The 16,537-nt window shown below is 40.1% G+C and overlaps 1 protein-coding gene across 1 annotated transcript; it reads left to right on the top strand.

Annotated features, from left to right (window-relative positions):
- Nucleotides 1-3,787: 3,787 nt before the first annotated feature.
- On the top strand, nt 3,788-16,387 carry atp2a1l (ATPase sarcoplasmic/endoplasmic reticulum Ca2+ transporting 1, like). Its single transcript, XM_058406488.1, has 24 exons — nt 3,788-4,075; nt 4,911-4,928; nt 5,142-5,224; nt 6,811-6,915; nt 7,046-7,184; nt 7,795-7,875; nt 7,994-8,079; nt 8,570-8,867; nt 9,593-9,759; nt 10,049-10,137; nt 10,493-10,595; nt 10,928-11,059; nt 11,223-11,339; nt 11,469-11,687; nt 12,267-12,378; nt 12,642-12,865; nt 13,016-13,236; nt 13,367-13,569; nt 14,008-14,093; nt 14,209-14,342; nt 14,724-14,841; nt 14,984-15,101; nt 15,462-15,505; nt 16,061-16,387. Exons 1-23 carry the CDS (start codon nt 3,958-3,960, stop codon nt 15,464-15,466), a joined length of 2,976 nt encoding a protein of 991 aa, XP_058262471.1. The 5' UTR covers nt 3,788-3,957; the 3' UTR covers nt 15,467-15,505; nt 16,061-16,387.
- The last annotated feature ends 150 nt before the right edge of the window (nt 16,388-16,537 follow it).

Genomic DNA, 16,537 nt, shown 5'->3' with positions numbered 1-16,537 from the left:
ATTCTAGAAGTGTTCAGTGAGGTTGATGTCAGGATTCTGTCCAGGCCACTTAATTTCTTCCAAACAAAACTTGCCAAACCATGTCTTTATGGAGATCAGATTGTGCAGAAGGTTGTCATGCTGGAACACGTTTGTTAATTCCACTAAAGGAAGATCTTTAAGCTACAGCAATCTTTAAGCTACAGTATGAGGGTTAGGTGCATCAACTCTAATTGGAAGGAACTTCATGATGCAGCAAGACAATGGTCCAAAGCACACTGCCAACTCGAAATAAGATTTTATCAGTGGACAGAGTGGAAAGTTATACTGACCGAATCAATCCCCAGACTTTAACCCAGTTGAGCAGCATTTCACCTCCTGAAGAGGAGACTGAAGGCAGAAACCCCCCAAATGAACAACAACTGAAAGAAGCTGCAGTACAAGACTTGATGAATGCAACAGTTTGGTGATGTCAGTGGATCTTCAGCTTGATGCGATTATTGCATGCAAGTGATATGCAACCAAATATTAAGTGATATACAATTTACCTTCAAATGATCTGTTCATATATTATTGCTCACCTAAAAATTCAACTCAGTGTTAATTGTAAGTGGATCAGACTTGTTTGTCCAGCACATCTCACTGATGGTCAATTGGAATATGGAGATATGTAGAATTTTGAGGCAAAGTCAACACCTGACAACTCTTTCCTTTTCCAGCACCATACGTAGCAAATATGGTCCTTTTTATTATAGCCAGAATTTAATTTTTCAGCAATTTGTATTGTAGTAGCTTCCATGGGATCAACCAGATGGACTAGCCTTTCGACCCTGTTGCTTGTTCACTGGTTGTCCTTTCTTGGAACACTTTTAAAAGGTACTAACCACTGCATACCAGAAACACCCTACAGGACCTGCCATTTTGCAGTGTTTCGTGTCAATAGAAAGTTGCTTCATGTGTTTCAGAGGAACCCTCTGAGCCCTTTGCCCTCTTGGGGTCACTAGCTGTTTATATATATCTGAAGCCTGACAAACCTTCAGATCTTTGTAGACAGTGGCACACATGACCGTACTTGTAAGACACTTTGCTTTTCACATGTCTTCTCCTGCTGAAAACGTTATATGGCTTTGAGTGTGAGGGAAAGTGTGAACAACTGCACCAACTGGGAATCATTTAGTAAGAAATATAATTAGCATTAGAGCTTGGTGTTCAACAATTAATTAGAAAAATTGTGACTCCTGACCATTTTTGTCTTTGAAGCAATATTAGAGCCATGCAAAATTTGGATGCTGTAATTAGTAAGTGTAAATACATAGTGTGTATGCCATTGCCTGGCTTGTCTTGAGCTATTTTTAACTTTGTCAGGAACACAAGTGTCGCAAAAGCAGCTGCCGCCTGCGTAGTCCCTGATCCTTATCCTAGAATTACTACAGCACCATCAGTTTTAAAATACTGTAAAAGAAACTATATTAAATTATATATTAGAACCTTTTAAAATTATTACTATTATGCACTTGTATAGTAATGATTTATCATCCTCTCATTCATTTTGAGAAGTCATTATCTTAGAAATGATCATTCTTGACAGTATTTACAATACATACAATATTTGTGAATGGTCAGCTGAAAAAGCAGGGCAAGAAAATCAGAGAATTTCCTATAGAAAAGAAAGTGGACCAAGTCTTGGTTTCTTGGTTTTAATAAAGGGACCAAATAGATCAAATATCTTTTATTAATTATTACTTTTGTTAACAGCTTTTCCTAGGTAAGGCTTGTAGTGGATCTGTAGTCTATCCCAGGAACACTGTGTGCCAAGCAGGATACACTACATGTATACCAGGAGATATTTCTTCATATCATACACACATTCACACACTCATTCACACCTAAGGGCAAGGATTTTTTTCTTGGGGGGTGAGAGGGAACTGGAGAACCTGAGGAAACCCACACAGACATGAGGAAAACTTGTGAAACTATACAAATGGTAACTGGAGCTCAAGATTGAACTTCAGACCTGGCTGCTATGTGGTACAAATATTACTTGCTGCACCACTGAGCACATGATTAAAAAATAACTTCCATTACACAATGTTTTTAATTAAATTCAACTTCGGCCTGATTAAATGCCAGACTACGCTTCAGATTCTGAACTGTTTTAATCGATAGTTGTTGTTGTAGAACCACACACATTAGGTTATGGGTTACTTAACATATAAGGAGACTTGATAATGAAAGACACATAATTACTGATGTACCTGACTGATTCCAAACCAAATCTCCTAAAGAATTTCATGAAATTTGTTCTTGCACAGTTTGCACATGGAACCAGTGGGATTTCTTTTGGCAGGTCTAATGAATTTCAGCAGTGCCTTGAATGGTTGATCTGAGGATAAATAACTCTAGACAATTTAATCTATTCTATGGGAAGTTTTACATATTTTCCCTAATGTACTTAAAGTGTTTTCCTGATGCTTTCATGTGGATTTCAGAGCTGCAAAGGATCTCAATAAATTGTCACGGCTTAGTCTCAACTCAGTTGTGTTTGCTTGAAATGAAGGTGGAATTAATTACATTATCACTGATCCTTTTTGCTGTTATTTACTATTATGGCTTTCCAATCCTTAGGCCATGTTGGTCACTGTTAGATAAAAAAATTGGCTTGTTTAATTTCACTAAACACCATGACATTTATACCTCATTTTGTTTTAGCTAAAAGTCAGAACGGATTAAAGAATGAATTCATCATTAATCAATTGATACATATGCTCATCTTTCAGATCCCACACATGCTTTCTTTACTATTAAAAGCTCCACTGGCACTGAATGAGCATCAGCATACCATGTTACTATATACATGGCAATGCACATGTGTGTGTACATGTAAGTGCTATCCATAGTGGTGTTGAAATGTGTATTAGCTGCTTTAAGATCCACCTCCAAGGCTCAGTATATCACTTCTTAAGTCTTTTGCCCTGTCCCCCTCCCTGTAAAAAAATAGAAATAAAACATGATCCTCCTCTTCCTTATGTAGGCTCCCATATTGAGAGACAGTTCGGCCTGCTTATGTCTGTTCGTCTTCTCCTTCTATCTTTGCGTCTAACTAGCTAACTGGTCACTCCGGCAACATTTAACACTTTCTTTCTTTCTTTCTTTCTTTCTTTCTTTCTTTCTTTCTTTCTTTCTTTCTTTCTTTCTTTCATCTTCTCTCTATACTACTAGTAGCTGTATTTTTGTCTATCATCATGTCCTGTACCATGCTATGAAGCTGTCTTTAGGCTGTTCTGAAATTGCAGAATAACACCTATATTATACAAATACTATATTTTAATCCAAAATATCATGGTAATGCATGTCGTATTTTATGGTGAAGGGATTATGCAGTGAAATATGAGGCATTTTAACCATTTTGCCCGTACTTTCCTACCAGTTGCACATAATGAAAGTTCTAACACCTTTCTACCAGCTAGCATTTTCCCTCTTTCCCCTTTGACCTCCTGAGGGGCCAGTTGAGCCATCACTCATGTCCTCCCCCCACCCGCCATTACCCGTTTTCTGTCTCACTCTCTCACCTTCTCCTCTCTCCTTATTCCACTGACCATGCATGTTCCAAAAACAGCTCTCCTTTTCATTTCGGCGCAACCCCTCAGCCCCCTCTAAGTCCTCAGAGTTCCTGTCCAAGTCTGAATCCTTTGCTGTAACCACGCCCCATAAAACCATAAAGGAATAGCCGGAATTCAGGGGCATCACCACGAGCAGGCTCAACCAATAGGATGAGTCATGGTGGTATAAAACGCTACACAGGTTTGCAATTGTTCGCTCTTTCTGTCAGTCCAGCACTCCTATAAGGAGGGGGGTCAAAGTAACAGGGACAGTCTTCTTGGTACAAAAGAGCATCACGAGCAAAAGAAGCACAAACGGATAGATAAAAACTTTCAGCTCCACCTATTTTGCTCCTGAAGATCCTTCAGCCCTAGCAGGATGGAGGACGCCCACACCAAGTCCACTGCGGAAGTCGTAGCCTTCTTCGGCGTTGATCAGACCACTGGGCTTACACCTGACCAGTTCAAGAAGAACTTGGCCAAGTATGGCCCCAATGGTGAGAAAGAGAGAATGGAGAAATGAAATGGAGTTAAACCAGGTCATGACTAGGTTGGGAACAGGATTTGACTAGAAAACAGCTTGAGCAGTCTTGATTGCCCATAATGAAGCATTCTGGAATCACTCAGAATTATTGTGCAACTTGTTACAAAAAGAAGCATGGTCTAAATTCTTGGGTGAAGCTTGAAGTGACACTAACAGGTTGTTCACCAGACGTTGAGAAGCAGTGCTTTAAAATAGCTCAGAAGGAAAGCAAAAGGAGACAGGTGATGGCGCAAGGGCCTTGCTTTGGTGATTCGAGAAGGCTGATTTCATGAGCGGTATTTCTGCTGAGGGGAGGAGGGAGCTTCTTATGGTGTGGTCAGTCTGCATTTTCAGAAATGCAGCTGGCATTGCAAAGTCATGATGTACACAGCAGTGGAACAAGACTTTATGAAAGCTTTTTAGATGGTGGTCATTATAAAATGACCTCAAAATGGCATGGGTTGGTGAAAAATGCTTCATTTGTTTAATATTTTTCATTCTAGTCTTGTAATAAGTGTGCATCTTTCAAAATACATCAAATCTCTCTATCAGTGAAACAAACCAAAAAATTAAGCCGATTATATTTTCATACTTCCTGTACTTGTCAAAATAATCATTTACAACTCAAACTTGGTATGTAACTGTATGTGAAGTTGTTTTTCAATCAGCTTTCTGTTGGCTGTTATCAGTGATTGAATAAAAAGCAGGGTAACTGTCAGCTAAAACAAGTAATATAATGCATATTTTATTATACATATTAATCTACCCCTTTTCTCTCTTTTTCTTGCTCTCGTTAACCTGATCTACAGAACTGCCAGCAGAGGAGGGTAGGTATACACATTCAACTGTGTTTCCATATTATAAACATGACAAATCTTTAATAATCCAATTGATCTGGTTTGATCTGGTATTAAGTAGTAGCTAATCAACTCTTTGGTCTTCCATCTAGAGGTCCATTGGTTACATTATCTAATTGGAAGAGATGCTAACAAACATGTTTTTTAAATTTGACAATGACAATGTCATCCAACCTCTTACAGGAAAGTCCCTTTGGGAGCTGGTCATTGAGCAGTTTGAGGATCTGCTTGTCCGAATTCTGCTGCTTGCTGCCTGCATCTCTTTTGTAAGTAACCAAAACCAAGCAGACAAAATGTCTTTGGTACCCACAAATCCAAAACCGAGACCATAAATTGGTGCTAAATCATCACTTATAACAGCAAGACTAGCAAACAGTTTATTAGTCTGTCTATGACAAAGCAGCTCAGTAAATCCAGGATATCTAAGTGATGCTCTGATGACCAATTATGCCAACTTTCAAAGGTTTACCAAATAATAATTAGACATACTTTTATGAATAAGGTTCAGACACAGCAACAGGTGTATTATGGTGAGACCATAATCCTGATATGATCAGGTGTTCTGATTCAATAAGTAGCTTTGTTGATCAGTCAGTGAAGGTGGCAAACCATCTTTTTCTGCATTTTGGTAGATTGCCAGATTTTATATAAAGACATTTGTTTGACTGACTGCTGAGGTCACAATTGATGTCAACTCAAGGCATTTAGGATTTATCCCCCTCATTTACCACACATGTATTGCATACTGCACACTGATACCATCTATGGTGATCCATTCGTGCTTCACTTGCCAATTTGGCATGCGGTATAAGGAGTTATGTTTGTGTGCTTGCCAAATTGGCATAACTGCACAGCAAACATAAGCAGCTTGCACGACAGCTGTGCGTCGCGCAACATAAGACCATCCAAGATGGCGCACATTCTCTACTGTGCACCTGAAATAGTTTCCTTAAGGGCTTATCAATGTCAGTCGGGTGTTATGTCATTTCTCTTCACGTTCTCTCTATGTTAAAGATGTCTTGAAGTCCGCCTCTTTTTAACAAGGGTGCTTCTTTTAGGGGAATGGGGTTAAGGTTAGGGTTAGGTTATGTTGGGGGGTATTAAGAAGTAAGGGTTGGACATGAAGTGGTATCGATTGCTTCTGCCCTCCTCCTCATGCCTTGGCCAGCTGTCGCAATGGCCTTAGAAGGAGAATATTGAAGTGCAAAGGAGAGGTGTTTATTTTAAGAAAAGCCTCAAGCTGGGCAGAGAAACTTAATCTCTCAGCAAAGGTCAGGACCAAGGGAAGATGGGATACAGAGTGCCGGAGAATGAGGTACAAAGTAGGGAGGGCCAGTGTTAAGCATAGACTCTGAGACATCAAATCTCACAATGTTATGCAACAACATACTATGAAATATAGTTTTCAGTGTTGTATTTTTGTCTACATTTCACAAGAGCAGTGTAGATCACTTTGGACACCGAAAGGAATCCAATTTCTGCGATGGATCAAAAGATCATGGTTACAAAATAAACCTCCCCTAAATAGTCTACTATGAGGATCATATTTTATGGTACCATTTAAACTTTTCTGGTGATAAAGTACTTGTTTTGAATAACAGTGAAATTCAAATGAATTATGAATTATGGAAAACCTAACCACCTGCAGATCATTTTCCTTTTACTCTGAAGGCCCTACGCAGGTACATATATTTATCATGGTAAAAAGACCATTCGTGATTCCCTCATTGATATAACATTCATTTAAACCAATAAAGTCACCTCCACGTATACAGAAGCACATTTTTCACAAACACCTTTGTGGTGTGTATGTGTCCCTCCTGTACCTAATTCCATGTATCTTCCTCTTCAGGTGCTGGCTTGGTTTGAGGAAGGTGAGGAGACTGTCACAGCCTTTGTTGAGCCATTTGTCATTCTGCTCATCCTCATCGCCAATGCCGTTGTTGGTGTATGGCAGGTCAGGACAACGAGTACAATCTAGAAGATAGTATATCACACTTTTCAAATTATCCAGCTAAGTATAACTTGACATACATGCCCTGAGCCATTGTATCATTGGGATTAAAATGAAGTGTTAAATGTGGCAGGAGCGTAATGCTGAGAGTGCCATCGAGGCTCTGAAGGAGTATGAGCCCGAGATGGGCAAAGTCTACCGATCTGACAGAAAGAGCGTGCAGAGGATCAAGGCCAGAGAGATTGTCCCCGGTGACATCGTTGAGGTTTCCGGTGAGGCATTTCTGCTTTTCTTTATATTCCCTTCTCTGAGTAGCATACTAGAAAAAGTCTGTAAATGCTTGATAAGAAGCTAACACTCTAGCATCCTAGCAGAGGCTTGTAAGAGCTATGTAAAATGCTAGCTTGCTAGTGGAGTATGTGTCAATGACATGCTCAGGTTATTTAAGGTACCATGTGAGAGGGAGGGAGCAAGAGAACCGTGGAGGCATGAGGGATGGCTTTAAAAACATGCTGAGAGAAGGAAAACAAAATCTTGGGTATAAATACTTCTCTGACATCTGCTAGTTACACTGCTTGCTTATTTCCTTAGGCCTTCCTGCCTCCTTCCTATTCAATCTATTCTATATGAATCCTGATTATTCACAAAAAGGAAAATAATGCACAGGAAGATGCTAGAGAAACCTCAGAATCAATGTGGTGGTGTTCATATTGGTACAGCATGCAGCATAGAATGTTGCAACAGCTTGCAGATATTTGGCCACTGGATTCTGCTGTTGCCATTTAATTTCTTTAACTTGGAGTTACAAAAGCTAATATAAATATTTCTTTACTAACCTGAGACTGTAAAAAGTGACAGCGAGAACTTGTTTCTTTAATCCAGTTGGTGACAAAGTCCCTGCAGACATCAGGATTATCGCTATCCGTTCCACCACCCTGCGTGTTGACCAGTCCATCCTTACCGGTAACAATGTTTGTTCAAATGATTCTCGAAAGATTCTTCTTACATTAGAACCTTTTGAATGAATGATATTAGTTGATTGTTTATTTAGTGATTTCATTTGGTATGATGTCTCTCTTAGGTGAGTCTGTCAGTGTTATCAAGCATACCGATCCCGTCCCTGACCTCAGAGCCGTCAACCAGGACAAGAAGAACATGCTTTTCTCTGTGAGTTGGCAATAAGCCTGTCTATCCGTGCTCATTTTTTAGTCATCCATCTATTCTAGGTCGTTCTTGTTTCTCTTCTCACCCGTTAAATGCTCCGGCAGGTGATCCATTGGATCCAAATTGTGGTCCTGGAGAAACCTTGAGTAGAAACATATTTTATACCATATGTTGTTGACTAGTAAAGGTTAATTAACTGCTGAGTTAGATCAGATGTTGCAAAAGGTTCTGCAGGACCAGGACTGGGTCTTTTCCATCCTTTTCTTCAACCGCCAATTATTCCATAAGTTCACCAATCTATCTGTCAGCTAGAGCATGCATACCTTGCATTCATTTCATTATCTCTCATCCCAGTCAGAAAAAATGTTCATCCATCTATACATTCATCCACCCATCCATCAATACGGCAATCCATCCACCCATTCATCCATCCATCACCAGGAAACCTGTGTGTAACTCCTTCATTCTATTTCTAATGTCTCTTTCCATCCAGGGCACCAACATTGCTGCTGGCAAGGCCATTGGCGTTTGCATTGCTACCGGCGTCTCCACCGAGATCGGCAAGATCCGTGACCAGATGGCCGCCACTGAGCAGGAGAAGACCCCTCTGCAGCAGAAGCTGGATGAGTTTGGCGAGCAGCTCTCCAAAGTCATCTCTCTGATTTGCGTCGCCGTCTGGATGATCAACATTGGTCACTTCAACGATCCCGTCCACGGTGGCTCATGGATCCGTGGTGCTGTTTATTACTTCAAGATTGCTGTCGCCCTGGCTGTTGCTGCCATCCCTGAGGGTGAGGACATAGAAATCATGTTGTCCAAGATGTTCAGTTGGAGAAATCGTTTGCAAACCTGAAATTGAGTCCTGGGGTACTGTATAGTGAGGCCTCAATTAGACAAGAGCCCTAAGGAAAACCACTGGAACTACATATTTCAAGGGAGTGGGTGGGTGGCGGCCTGTATTATTGACAGCAGGCTCAAAATTCTTACTTGTCTAGACAAACTAGCATGTAATTTTAAAATAAATCAGCTAATGCCTCTGTAATTTTGTAAAGGACACAAAATCAACTAATTTACTGAACAATGATGATGGAGTTGTAAAATTAAGACATTTTGAGGTGTTGCTGTTGCTCAGGTTGCTAACTACAACCTGAAATATTTGTGCTAGGTGATCTAATGCTAGGGGAGGCTAATATGCTCTGTAATGCCACACTTGTACTACTTTTTTTGTTGCCAGAATGGATGTAAACACCTTCTTGTATCTTTTTTTTCTTGCTTATATACTAAACCTAGTGTACTGCGATAGCATAGTCCTGAACTATCATGTGATATAATAAAGTTCTCCTTTGTAACTTAATCATCTAGTAATGCTTATGAGGCAGCAACATGTTGTAATTTGATGATGGGGTCAGATCCTAGTCTGTTCTGTGTGAAGTAAGATGAGATGCAGGCCACAGATTCTGTCACTTGTCATATAAAATATGATTTATTAATCAGTATGTTGATTTTATTCCTCCAGGTCTGCCTGCTGTCATCACTACCTGTCTGGCTCTCGGTACCCGTCGTATGGCCAAGAAGAATGCCATTGTCCGTTCTCTGCCCTCTGTGGAGACTCTGGGCTGCACCTCTGTCATCTGCTCAGACAAAACTGGCACCCTCACCACCAACCAGATGTGTGTCACAAAGGTGTGTAATGATATTGTCCAAGCCTACTGGTCCAGTAATTATTAATATATTAATCCTTATAGGCTGTTCTGTTGAGATAAAAAATTGGCACCAAAATAAGGTTATTTTAGTCCCTAACATTTTACGAGCTAGTTATAAGTAACACAATTAACAATTAAGATTATTAAAGGCATAATAGCCTGAATTTTACAAAAACTGAATTTTACAAAAATGTGTATTAAAAAAGATATATAACACAATAATTATTTGCATAAATACTGATTATGCTCGATTAATTTTTACTCGTCAGATGTTCATCATCGACAGAGTGGATGGTGATCATGTGTCCCTGGAGTGCTTTGATATCTCTGGCTCCAAATACACTCCTGAGGGCGAGGTGTAAGTAGCGGATGAATTGATTTCCCCCCCCCCAAATAACAGCATGTCCCCAAATGTTTTACTCCTCTTGTACCACAACACTTTTTTTATTAATTAAATAATAATGTCATAATCTGAATCTTTTAAAGTTACATTTAATGTTGTTTATCGACTCTTCTGAAGTTAATAAGATAAAAAACAGTAAATAAAGAACAACATAACTTGAGACTTTCTCATATTATGTTCCCAAAACGTAAGGGTATAGCTTTTATTTCTGACTTTATAAAGCACTGACACTAAAGACTTCCTCCATAAATGTTAAATAAATATCTCCTTAGTAATCAATCGAAATGTGTGTGAATGTCTTGCTGTGTAGGTCTAAAGGAGGTTCTAAAGTTGACTGCAGTCAGTATGACGGCCTGGTGGAGCTCGCCACCATCTGCGCCCTGTGCAATGACTCCTCTCTTGATTACAACGAGGTGAGATATACAGCATTTAATTTTTATCCTTTCATATCGTAAAACCTACCAGCTTACACAAAATACATCATTATGATACCATCAGAAACACACTTATAGGAAATATGATACAATACAATAGAATAAAAAGGATGCTTATTGTTAAGAGTATAAACAGATAAATTTTATAGCTGTAGATTTCCCTTAAAGCTCCAGAAGTATGCAAACACACCAAACATCAGCATATTAACATGTATTAATATTGATCAGCTTATTAAGAGAGCGGTTCATGTTGTGTGAGTTTATTTGCAGTGAATGCTGTTTCATGTTTTATGTGTATGCTCCCTCCTCAGTCTAAGAAGATCTATGAGAAGGTTGGTGAGGCCACTGAAACCGCTCTGTGCTGCCTGGTTGAGAAAATGAATGTGTTCAAGACTAATGTTAGCAACCTGTCCTGTGTGGAGAGAGCCAATGCTTGCTGCAGTGTGAGTCACACCGGTCTACATGCTCCAAATATGTTTTCATTTCAGTGTTATTTTAAACCGCCGTAGTTTTAAAGAAAAACTGCTCTCAGGTCTCACTGGATATTTAATTTACAATTTATTAGTATTTTCCCACCTGATGAATGTTCTCATTTTTCTCATGCAGGTTGTGAAGCAGTTGATGAAGAAGAACTTTACCCTGGAGTTCTCCCGTGACAGGAAGTCCATGTCTGTGTACTGCACCCCAACCAGAGGAGACAGCGGCAGCAAGATGTTCGTGAAGGTGTGTTCATTGCTCTTACTTCTGGCATTTTCTCTTACTTCTCTTCCAGCATCTCTCTTTTCATGTCCAAGTTTATATTTATTTTTGTTCCTTAGCTCTAATAATCCTTTTTCTCACTCTGACCAATAGGGTGCCCCCGAGGGTGTGATTGATAGGTGCGCCTATGTTCGTGTTGGCTCTGCCCGTGTGCCCCTGACTACCCCCATTAAGGAGAAGATCATGACCATCATTAAGGAGTGGGGTACTGGCCGTGACACACTGCGTTGCCTTGCTCTTGCCACTCGTGACACTCCACTGAAGGTCGAGGAGATGAAACTTGATGACTCCACCAAGTTTGCTGAATATGAGGTATTAACAGTCTTAAATTATTCACTCTGAAACCGCACTCATTACTAATTATGCAATCCACATAAACACTATTATCAGTCCCATTTGGGCATGTCCCAAACCACACACCTTGTTCACTTTCTAGGCCACATTAACACCACCATCTGTCTGATAATGGTGTGTCCCAAAGCACACACCTAATTCACTATATAGGCCACATTAATACCATTATCAGTACACTATTAGTGTGCCTCAAATCACAAGTATTATTCACTTTATAGGCCACATTAACGCCATTGTCGTGGGCGTGTCCCAAACTGCACACCCTACTCTCTGTATAGGTCACATAGACACCTCCATCAGTCTGTTGAACACATTACTGAATATCCCATCCAAATAAACACCATCATCAGTCCACTACAGGTGTGTCCCAATCCATACACTCAATTCACTGTAAAGACCACATAAACATCATCATACCACATTTTTTCAGCTAAAACCACGAAATTAAATGTCTTAAAATGTATATGTATACATGATATAAAGAATAAGAACCACAATTTAATTTCTTCTTGCTTAATGCCTTGTGTTATCTCACAGACTGACCTGACCTTCGTCGGCTGCGTTGGTATGCTGGATCCCCCTCGTAAAGAAGTCACTGGCTCCATTCAGCTCTGCAGGGATGCTGGCATCCGTGTAATCATGATCACTGGTACGCATCTCAAATCTAGTTTTATTGTCATCTTTTCCATACACACGTATACAATAAGTGAAATTCCTAAGCATGTAACGCTCAACACAAAACTACACTGAAGCAGCATTTTAAACCAAAAAATGACCAACTCATTCAAAGGAACTTTTGTAGTGTATAGTCCACATAAATGAATTAAAAATGTGGGAACAAATTTAAGAGAACAAGCCCGAACTTGTCTTATGGATGTTCTTAATTAAATGTGTCAAATCTCTTTCTCTCAGGTGACAACAAGGGAACTGCTGTGGCTATTTGCCGTCGCATTGGCATCTTTGGTGAGGATGAGGATGTTAGTGGAAGAGCCTACACTGGCCGCGAGTTTGATGATCTGTCTCGTGCTGATCAGAGTGAAGCTGTAACCAGGGCCTGCTGCTTTGCCCGTGTCGAGCCTTCCCACAAGTCCAAGATTGTTGAGTACCTGCAGGGCTACGATGAGATCACTGCCATGGTGAGCAACAAATTTGGCTAGTTTACACAAAAATCCATCTTCGGTTCTGATTTGCTAAACCTTTGTGTACATGCTCCACATTTTTCTACATTTACCCTCGTCATGCTTTAACATGCCTTAATGTTCTTTTTTTCCCCCTCCTCCATCCAGACTGGTGATGGTGTGAATGATGCCCCCGCCTTGAAGAAGGCGGAGATTGGCATTGCCATGGGCTCTGGCACTGCCGTTGCCAAGTCAGCCTCTGAGATGGTCCTAGCTGATGACAACTTCTCCTCCATTGTGGCTGCTGTTGAGGAGGGCAGAGCTATCTACAACAACATGAAGCAGTTCATCCGCTACCTGATCTCCTCCAACGTTGGCGAGGTTGTCTGGTGAGAGCACAGAAGGGCTTGCTATAGATTTGCAAATACTGAGGCTAACAGAAATATTAGGGAAGGTTAATATCGCCATCTTCAAGTCAGAGTGTTGCTAACTGTCATTTCTTTTCCTTACATTCTCTAGTATCTTCCTTACTGCTGCTCTCGGTCTTCCTGAGGCTCTGATCCCAGTGCAGCTGCTGTGGGTGAACCTGGTCACTGATGGTCTGCCAGCCACTGCTTTGGGCTTCAACCCCCCTGATCTGGACATCATGGGCAAACCTCCCCGTTCCCCCAAGGAGCCCCTCATTTCAGGCTGGCTCTTCTTCAGATACCTGGCCATTGGTGGTAAGTAGATATAAAATTCATGGCACAGTGAAGTAGGCAGGATTGATCTTGTGGATTGCCTTATCATATCAACACACTTAACTCTTTCTCTAACTCTTTTATTAGAAAGATACTGTTGATGGTGTTGATAGCTTGCACTATGGGACACTACACTTATATTTACTCAAACTGCCAAACCACTGTCTATTCCCATCTGTTATTGGGAATAGACAAGCACAAATTTCCATGCTCAAATCTGGGAGGGAGTAGGATTTATATATTTCCAGAAATTATCAAGTTCTTCATGGGTGCACTTGGTGTTAGACCTTTTAGGACCCCCTTGTTTTTGTTCTTCTTTCCAAGTTTAGAAAGTCAGATGTCACCAGTCCAGTGTATCAGTTAGTTTGTGCCTGACAAAATCTTGGCCTGATTGGAGAAGCTATTTCTCTTTACTTGTAGGATATGTCGGTGCTGCCACTGTTGGTGCTGCTGCCTACTGGTTCCTGTACGATGACGAGGGTCCAAAGGTGACCTACTATCAGCTGGTGAGTCTTTATCATCACTATTGTGTTGTGTCTGCTTGATTTTTCCAATTTACTCTGAAAAAACTCACCAAAGTAATGTTCTTCCAGTATTTAATCTCTTTCCTTTGTTGTCCAGTCCCACTTTATGCAGTGCCATGATGAAAACGAGGACTTTGTTGGAATTGAATGTGAGGTGTTTGAGGCGGCTCCTCCCATGACCATGGCCCTGTCTGTACTGGTCACCATTGAGATGTGCAACGCCCTTAACAGGTGTGAACCTGACTTTCTCTTTGAAACCTGGCTGAAGAGTTGCACTACTGATTAAAAGGTTTTGAGGTGAATTGTAAAGCTGTCATATTAAGCCCTTCAACAAGGCCCCACTGCTTAATAAGAAAATCACATGTTCTAAATCACAGACTTGTAGATTTACACTGTTGGGCTGTTCCTGGGCCCCGGGGTTAGGAACTTACACATTAACTGCTCCAGGCACATGTTCTTCAGTGGTTGTGTGTTTGAGTTAAAATATCAGACTCTCCAAGCCACAGAACCTGTGATAGCATCCTAAAACTCTAGAACTACTGTTCATGGACATAAATAAGTTTAAATGTCACTGGTTATTTAATTGAAAACACTTTATTCACATTTCTCCAGCTTGTCTGAGAACCAGTCACTTGTCCGCATGCCTCCATGGAGCAACGGCTGGCTGTTGGCCGCTATGACCCTCTCCATGTCCCTGCACTTCATGATCATCTACGTGGACCCCCTGCCCGTAAGTCTGTTCCTCCAACAGGGCTGCATCTTCAACACTACTACCTTTCCACGTACCTACACCAAAGTTATCCTGTAGTACAGACAGTCATTGTCAGTGATGAGCATGTGATGGACATTTCTCTCATTTCATTGTCCTCCAGCTGGTCTTCAAGCTGACCCACTTGAACGTGGAACAGTGGATCGTAGTGCTGAAGCTGTCCTTCCCCGTCATCCTCATTGACGAGGTGTTGAAGTTTGTTGCCCGCAACTACCTGGAGGGTAAGAACAACAACGTGGAACTACTAATGAACTAATTGAAATAATTATTGTAATAATATATATTTATAATTAATGACATATATTTAATTCCCCAATCAACTGATGAAAAATTCTCCTATATTAATAATTATTTCTATAATTAATATATATTACATTAACTAAAGCTTTCTATCTATCTATCTATCTATCTATCTATCTATCTATCTATCTATCTATCTATCTATCTATCTATCTATCTATCTATCTATCTATCTATCTAATCACTAAATATATTCCATCCTCATTCCATCATTCCATTTTTGACTATCTCACACACTTTCATCCCATCATCCTTTCACTAATTCTTCTATTTACTTACAGCCTAAACCAGTTCCCTCCCTCAGTTACCAAGTAACAAAAGCAAGGTACCCAAAAAATTTCTCTGTGATTTGTTCGTATTTGTGTATTTCATATGTATGTATGTGTATATGTGTGTGTGAAAGAGAGAGAGAGAGAGAGAGAGAGAGAAAGAGAGAGGGAGATGGCTGGATGCAAACCAGTTTATTTTGTTTGGAATTTGCTGCAGTTCCCCTGAATGGGGAGCCTCTGAAAGCTCTGCTTCATGCATTTTTAAATGCAATACCAGTGACACTGTTGCTGTTGTGTTGTAGCTTGTTTTTATTGTGTAGTCATGCAGCTGATATATTTAGCAGTGGCAGTTTGCAAAAAAATGCTTCGGCCTGTGTCCACAGACAACAGGCGCTAGCAGCTTTCATGCAATGGCAGAGAATCTGCAAGCTAGCAGCAATTGGCTTGCATTAAGTATGATCAAATAATCAAAAACTGCATGAAAATGAATTGCTGGTAAGTTACAGGTTCAGTAAAGATATCTGAAGATGGGGTACTGGATTGCTTGATATATTCATGTGTTGAACAACTAATATCAACAGAATGAGAACTCTTGTGTTTTTCCCATTCAGGTAAGAATTTGTGAAAATCTTGTGAAAGAATGAAGGAGGCAAGAGAAGGAGACAACGAAACTAGAGGAGGAGTCGAGAGATGACATCGAGCCAGAGAGGAGCCTTTTATGAGCCCTCCACCACGGGGAGAGAGAACAAAACACAGGAAAATGAATGAAAAAAAATCTATAAAACTGACTGATAGAAAATCTATTTAAAAAAACTGTTTATGGAAATGATTAAATTAATATATAGGGAAACGGTTCCAAATTAGTGCTTGACTGATGATTCATTTTATTCTTAAACCTAATAATAAATGTATTAAAGTTACATTTTTTGTTAAACTTGTACACTCTCTTGCTCGTCTTTTTCTTTTACACATGCTGTTTTATTGTCCTGTTAGCATGAGCATTAACTGTTCATTTGAATTCTTATCACCTTTGAGCCATAACTATGTTATTTACATCATATGAAAAATCTTCCATGTAGTTGTTTGAG

This window comes from Hemibagrus wyckioides, linkage group LG13 (genome assembly GCF_019097595.1).
Source record: "Hemibagrus wyckioides isolate EC202008001 linkage group LG13, SWU_Hwy_1.0, whole genome shotgun sequence".
In the NCBI taxonomy this organism is placed as follows: domain Eukaryota; kingdom Metazoa; phylum Chordata; class Actinopteri; order Siluriformes; family Bagridae; genus Hemibagrus; species Hemibagrus wyckioides.
The sequence above is the reverse complement of the archived record's forward strand: the minus strand, read 5'-3'. Positions and strand labels throughout refer to the sequence as shown.

Bases quoted from the DNA above. Each gene is read 5' to 3' on its own strand.
- atp2a1l (XM_058406488.1), top strand. From the start codon at position 3,958: ATGGAGGACGCCCACACCAAGTCCACTGCGGAAGTCGTAGCCTTCTTC. The intron at 6,916-7,045 runs GTCAGGACAACG...TAAATGTGGCAG, and splicing joins CCGTTGTTGGTGTATGGCAG to GAGCGTAATGCTGAGAGTGC. The intron at 12,866-13,015 runs GTGAGCAACAAA...TCCTCCATCCAG, and splicing joins ACGATGAGATCACTGCCATG to ACTGGTGATGGTGTGAATGA.